This window comes from Malurus melanocephalus, unplaced genomic scaffold (genome assembly GCF_030028575.1).
Source record: "Malurus melanocephalus ecotype Western Australia unplaced genomic scaffold, MMel_1.1 scaffold_89, whole genome shotgun sequence".
Classification (NCBI taxonomy): domain Eukaryota; kingdom Metazoa; phylum Chordata; class Aves; order Passeriformes; family Maluridae; genus Malurus; species Malurus melanocephalus.
The window spans coordinates 1,029,681-1,036,420 of NW_026623321.1; the positions used below are offsets into that span (position 1 = coordinate 1,029,681).

At 56.2% G+C, this 6,740-nt stretch overlaps 1 protein-coding gene across 2 annotated transcripts in view; it reads right to left on the bottom strand.

Annotated features, from left to right (window-relative positions):
* Positions 1-5,435, bottom strand: part of HUNK (hormonally up-regulated Neu-associated kinase) — a 36,508-nt gene extending 31,073 nt beyond the window's left edge. The window contains exon 1 of one of the 2 annotated variants that reach the window (XM_057368165.1): positions 5,041-5,435. In XM_057368165.1, coding sequence (XP_057224148.1) covers positions 5,041-5,289 — 249 coding nt within the window. In that variant the 5' untranslated portion in view covers positions 5,290-5,435. The remainder of the gene's footprint in view (positions 1-5,040) is intronic. The other variant, XM_057368166.1, reaches the window with a different exon arrangement.
* Between the last annotated feature and the right edge of the window lie 1,305 nt (positions 5,436-6,740).

The window sequence follows — 6,740 nt, forward strand, 5'->3', positions numbered from 1 at the left end:
GAGCATCACCAGGTCTCAATGAGAGCATCACCTGGGTCAGTTCAACCCAAAACACTCTGCTCCTTCTCTCCCCGCTGCAGGACAGCAGGCTGCAGGAAAACAGCACACTGCTGACACCAGGCATCCCCGAAGTGCTGAAGGCAAAGCTGAGAGCAGATAATCTGCAGAGGAGCAGGAGCTGCCACACGGGTACCAGTTCAGCTCCCTGCAGAATTGGGTGCAGGCTGCAGCTCAGGAACGTTGAGGCAATCTTTCTAGGAAAAAATCTTTCTGCTAAAACTCCTGCAACACCTCTAGGTGAAACCTGCAGTGACACAGAAACCTGGTCCTGCTCCCAGTCCAGCCCCCAGTGCTGCCACTGCCACCCCAACCCTGCTCTCCAAACCATTTCCTGAAGTGCTGCACGTCAATAGAAGCATCCTGGAGCAGCTTCAGCAAAAATTCTGGATGTGTACCCACGGACACCAATCTTTGTGAAGAGAACAGTGGCAAAGATGTGAAAGCAAATACCTGGAAGCAAGAAAATGTCAGAATGCAGGCTGCAGAAACAGCCTGTGCATGTCATGAAGAGCAGCACATCAGCCAGGGGCAACAGGTGGCAGCTGCTTCAGGAAGGGGAACAGCAGCCTGAGAAAKTACTTTTCAAAATAAACTTTTTTAAATTTGAAAATATGTAGAGAAACAGGTAAGGAGAAAACTACTGACTGAACAGTGAGAAAACAAACACATCCAGAAAACGATATACAAGCTCCACTGGAGGAAGAACATAAAAGAAGAGACCAAATTTCAAATTAAAATCCTACAGCTTTATTCTCCAAGCCCCTGAAAACAATGATAGGTCCCACAGTTTTACTTGGGGGGAGAAAAAAGGAAAGGGTTGAACTGAAAGACCTGCAAAAACCTTGGAAACTCAACTTAGGCTTGCAATTAAGCAAAAAAAAAAAAAAAAGCTGACCCATTTGGTTGGCAAGATGGTTTGAAAGAGATACCCCCAACGTCCCCAAAACTCAGAAATGTGACAGAGGTAAAGATCCTGGCACCGTAGATGGGTTTGCACCAAATTCCCCAGGTTTTAAGCCACAAAGAGGCATTTCCAGGTCTCTGCAGGGAAGCTGCTCTGCCCACCTACCCACCCCTGCACCCCCAGGGGGGCCCAAGTACTCCTTTTCATTTTTTCTCTACCTCTTTATGAAARAAACACATTCTGAATGTGAACTCTTCTGTGAAAAGGCCACTTTTAATATTAATTGCTTTGCCTCCACAGAAGGAACTGGTAAATTGTATTTTTAGCCACTGCTTCCCACTGTTGCAGAAAACCTCTTGACTGAGTGCAACTAAAAATGAACCTTGTTCAYTCAGCTTAACAATAGCCCCGAAGAAAAACGATAAACAAAGTTTGTCGTGGATGAGGAATCAAATGAGTCAATTTGCCTTAGTGATGTTTTTTTTTTTTTTTTTGTCGTGCCAAAGATTCCACCAAAAAGCAGTTAAATAGAACCCTGGATCAGGTTTGTTTACAGGCACTTTGGCTCACGTTGTCACTGTGCTGTCACTCCACAATGTCCAGAGTTAGTTAYTGGGACATTTCAGTGGGGTTCTGCAAAAGGTAACAGAACAGTAACACACAGAGCACTGACAGAGCCTCACCCCACCACAGTGATGGAAATGGAACACCAAAAATCGGTATTTTGTGATACCTGGCTTTGTTTGATCCTYACCACACAGTGATGGAGCATCCTGACCCCAAGCACAATGCTTGAAACAATCCAAGGCTCCCAAAGTGACCCGAACACAGCTCACTCAGGGCTTCAGAGCCATAGCCCACAGCTAAACTGGGGGAACTCAGGATTAGCAACACAGGCTGCCCGACCCAAGCTGACARATGAGCCCTTCACCCCAAAATGCCAGATTGCAGGCTGCGATATTTCACTCAAAAGCCACGGAAGGAATAATCTGTTCATCCTTCTCGCGCGCTTGGCTAAAGCGCGCCTCATCACTTTGGACCCCACCGGCTTTCCCCAGCCCAGGAAACAAAAACCTGCCAGGCACTGGGGCAGCACGAACCACAAACATCACYAGAGGAGATGCAGTTTGAAGGCCAGTGATAAAAACCTGGCGGGGGAAGGTTTGAAAGGCTCAGCTCACCCTGGTGAGCCTGCAGGAGCCGCCCAGCCTGTCCCAAGCGGTCACTCCCATCAGCTGCCCTGCAGAAGAGCCCAATGTCCGGCCACTGAAGGGGCCATCCCGTCCCTTGTCCCTCCTGAAGACCTTTCCAGCTCCCAATGCCACCAGGGAGAGGTTTTTGGCACACTGCACAATGCGAGGTGTCAGGGCGATGGATCCAAGCCTGTGCCGGGCTCATTAATCTGGGATTTCACTCCCAAAACTCCATTTGTGAGACAATAACGTGCATTAACTCCTCCAGAGTTGCTAAAGTCTGCTGCAAACCAAAGCCTGGTTGSGCCCCCCCTACTGAACCGTGACATTTTGGTGACCGAAAGAGCCTGGGCTGTGTCACAACAGCTCCCAGCCTGGAGGAGGAACACTCTGCTTTATGCTCTTGGGGCAGTTTTATTGAATTCAGGCAATGCCCTGGGCTCAACAGCAGCTTTGCAGGCAAAAATCAGATGTCARTTGGGTTTTTATTTGCTTTCAACACATAGGCACTAATCCTGGAATAACAGACTCTCAAAACATCACCTTGGAAAAATGCAGGGATCGCAGGGATTCCGTGGGTCCATGGGAGATGGCCGTGCTCAGCACAGGATGCAGGAGAGCTCAGTGTCCATCAGCCCCCAGCAGGGGTGACATCCTCGCTGGGGTCACGCGCGGCATGAATTAAAAAGTAATGACCCCTCCCCTGAGAGGGAGGAACCTCGCCGAGAGGGGACCTCACCCGAARCAATCATTAATAACCCTTATCTCCTACCCATTAACTCACACCGCTTATCCACAAACAGGCGGAATTAAAGAGGTGCATTCCTGGCAAGATGGGCCTTTGATCAGTGAGTTTGGAACTGCGTGAGGAATCCTACCCCCAYGCCAGCGAGAGCTTCCTCTGGTGGAGCAGGTCCGAGATCACCCTGCCCGTCCCCAAGGATGGACACGGCGCTCAGCAGGAAGGGAGGGTGACAAGCTAAGCTTCTTCTGCTTGTCACTTTGTCACAGTGTGTTATTCAAGGCATCGAGTGACAAAAAAGAACCGTAAAGAGAAGCAGACCTGGGAGCTGAGACAGAGGGGGGTGTGGTGGTTTTTTTTTTTTATTTTTTTCCCATCTTAACAGACTGAGATAAATGTAGCAAACCCAAAATGTGGAGGTGGGGAGGACGTGTGTGTGCATGTGCCTTTTATCAACCGGAGGATCATTGGATGCTTCTGTTACCAAGGAGAAGCACACGCTTGGTAACAGAGGAGAGCAACATTTATTTATTTTTTTTTGCATTCCCATACGATAATATCCACTAACCTTATCATTTTTCACACGATGAGATTCAGAGCCCTCTATTAAATTTCACTCCGTGACAAATTTACCGGAATGAAAAAATAACTACCCGAGAGTGCAAGAATGCAATCACCAAGAGCAGCACGCTGGCAGGGCTGCCGGAGCTGGAGGGAATCGAACAGCCCCACTGCTCCCGGGGGGCTCCAGCAGCAACCCCTGTCCTGTCTGGGGAGTGCTTCTGTTCAGGAGGGGATACAAGGGAGGCAGAATTCCGGTATCTCATAGAATCCCAGAGTCATTTTGGCTGGAAAAGACCTCCAGGATCACCAAKTGCCAGCTGTGCCYGATCCCCACCGCGTCTCCAGCCCAGAGCCACGGCCAGGTGCTCCTTGGACACCACCAGGGATGGGCACTCCAAACCTCCCTGTGCAGCCCCTGCCAATGTTTAACAAACCTTTCCATGCAGAAATTCCTCCTGGTGTCCACCCTGCCCCTGCCCTGGCCCAGCCTGAGGCCGTTCCCTCTCCTCCTGTCCCTGTTCCCTGGGAGCAGAGCCCGACCCCTCCGGCTGCCCCCTCCTGTCAGGGAGCTGTGCAGAGCCACAAGGTCCCCCCCCCCGATTCCCCTTTTCTCCAGGATAATCAAGYCCAGCTCCCTCAGCCGCTCCTCGCAGGACTTTGAAGTTGTGTGAATAAACAAGAGCAGTACAGCTCCTTGCCGGGGGCTCCGGGGGGCTCGTCCTTGCTCTGTTACAGCCCAGCCGAGCCCCTTGTGCTCTTTACACCGCCGTGACCCATCCTCACTGAAGAGTAAGAGCCGCCACTGCGGGGAYCTGGATACAAAACCAGAGAGCAGAAACCCTGCACGGACTTTTCCGTGCAGCACCGCGGGGAACAACCACCCGGGGCGCGTCTCCATCAGCACAGACACTGCCGTGAGCGGTACCAACAAYTCGCGACGGCCGCGCTGTGCCCCCTCCCGCAGCATCTGCCATCGCCAGGTGCGCCACAAGGACACACGTGATATGTCGCCACTAGACTGCACAGAGACGGCTCCTCAGCAACATAAGTCTCACCCAAAAAAACCCCACTTTTCTCACAAAAAAAAAGTAAGCAAACAAACGGGGGGAAGATGAAAAAAAAAATTTAAAATTRAAAGAAAAAAAGGGCGGGTCAAGGCAGCTTAAGTATTGCAAGAGGAAGGCGAGATCGCAGCCGCGGGGGAAGCGCCGGTTCCCGCCGGGGAAACGCCGGTTCCCGCCGGCAGCRCCCGGCGGAGCGGGAAGTTGGGAACGGCGCCGAGAGGGCTCCTTCATCCTCCCGGGGCAGCTCCATCCTCCCGGGGGGCGCATCCTCCGGGGGTGCTCCTCTATCGTCCCGGGCTCATCCTCCCCAGGGACTACTCCATCCTCCGGGAGTGCTCCCCCATCGTCCCAGGCTCATCCTCCCGGGGGGCTACTCCATCCTCCGGGGGGCTCAAACTCCGGGGAACCTCCTCCATCCTCCGGAGGGTCCATCCTCGTGGCCGGCAGGGACTCAGCACACTCAGCAGCCAGCCCCCCGTTTTCCCCCCCGTTTCCTCCCAGCGGGCGCAGTACCTTCTCTCCGGTGAGCACATGCAGCCCCTCGCGGACCTTGGCGAAGGAGCCCTCTCCCAGCTTCCTGCCGATCAGGTAGTTGCCGACCCTCTTGGTGTGCTGGAAGTCGCGGAGCCGCTCCCGGGGCGCGGCGGCGCTGAGCCAGGCGGCCAGGAAGGAGCCACCGTCCRCCGCCGCCCGCCGCGCCTCCCCGCCCGCCGCCACGGCCGCCGGCTCGCCCAGGAGCCCATCGCCCGCCGCCGCCGGCATGCCCGACTCTGCCCGGCCCCTGCCGCCGTCCCTGTCCCTTCCCGAGCCCGGCTCCGGCCGCTGTCCCCGGGGCGGACACCGAAGTTGCTGCGGGGAGAGCGGCGGCTGCGGCGGAGGGGCCGCGGGGCGGAGCGGGGCGGGCGGGGGCCGGCGCTGGGGCGAGTCGAGGTGCCCCGGGCTGCCGCCCCTCTTCGGAGCCGGCGCCTCCCCCTGTCCCTCCTCCTCCTGCCCCGCCGCCGGCGTGAGGCTGGAGCGGGGAGGAGGGACGGAGGGAGGGGGAGCGGCTCGTTCGGTTTGAATTTGCGGTAATTTAATCCGCTCGCACGCGGCGGGAGCAGCTGCGATCCAGACCCGGCGGCCCGGGGGTTTGCACACTTGGCTATGCCCCCGCCATCGCGGACCGGGGGTTTGCACACCCGGCTGTTCCCCGGGCATCGCGGACCGGGGGTTTGCACACCCGGCTGTTCCCCGGGCATCGCGGACCGGGGGTTTGCACACCCGGCTGTGCCCCGGACTGGGGGTTTGCACACCCGGCTGTGTCCCGGGCATCGCGGACCGGGGGTTTGCACACCCGGCTGGGCCCCCGCCATCGCGGACCGGGGCTGCAGCGCATCCCTTTCCTGGGAATTAACCCGGCGCTGCCGCTCCGCATGTGGCTCCACTTCAGGGCTGCCACAAAAGCTTTTGTGTCGCTTTTGCGCACCTCTCTTGGCGAGCACGTCCGAGTCCCTGTGGCCGCCGCGTCGGAAAGGCGCGATGGCCACCGCCGCTCCGGCGGCTCCGTTCCGCTCCTTCCCCATTTTCGTCGCCTCCCGCTTCTCCATTTTATCCCTCCCGGCGCTCGGGGTCCCGGCTGAGCTCTCCCCATTCCGCTGCCAGCATCCCCCGAACGCTCCCTGCCGGCTGCAGGTTCAGTCCATAGGACTGGCATGGCCCCACCGACCTTCCCCGCCTCGCGGGGAGGCAGAGGGAACGAGGACCCTGCCATTGTCACTGCGGAGCCCCCTCCCACCCAGCTGGGGAAAGGGAGCGCAGGAGAGCAGGGTGGGAGAGGAATCAGAGCCGGCAAAGCCACCCTGCTCTGARTTTCTGACGGGCAGTGATGCTGTGCCCTCCTCTTTGTCTCTGCCGGTCAGTGATGCTGGCAACCTTCCACCCGTGCTGCGGGAGAGCTGATGGAGCAGTGAATTCATTGAAACGCCTCATAAGGATTTTAATTTCCRACCTATCTTTAGTGGTGTCAGCCAAAAAGTCACGAAGGGACCCTATTTGTCCCTGAGTGTGATCCACGTTTTMAGTTTTGCCTGAGTGCCTATGTTGGGGAATACTTTGAAACATGAAAGGAACCCTAAGAGAAGTGCACTGTGTCAGCAAAACCTCCCTTCGTGGTGCAGCTGTACCTGACCTAAAGCTCCCATCCCATCCCATCCCATCCCATCCCATCCCATCCC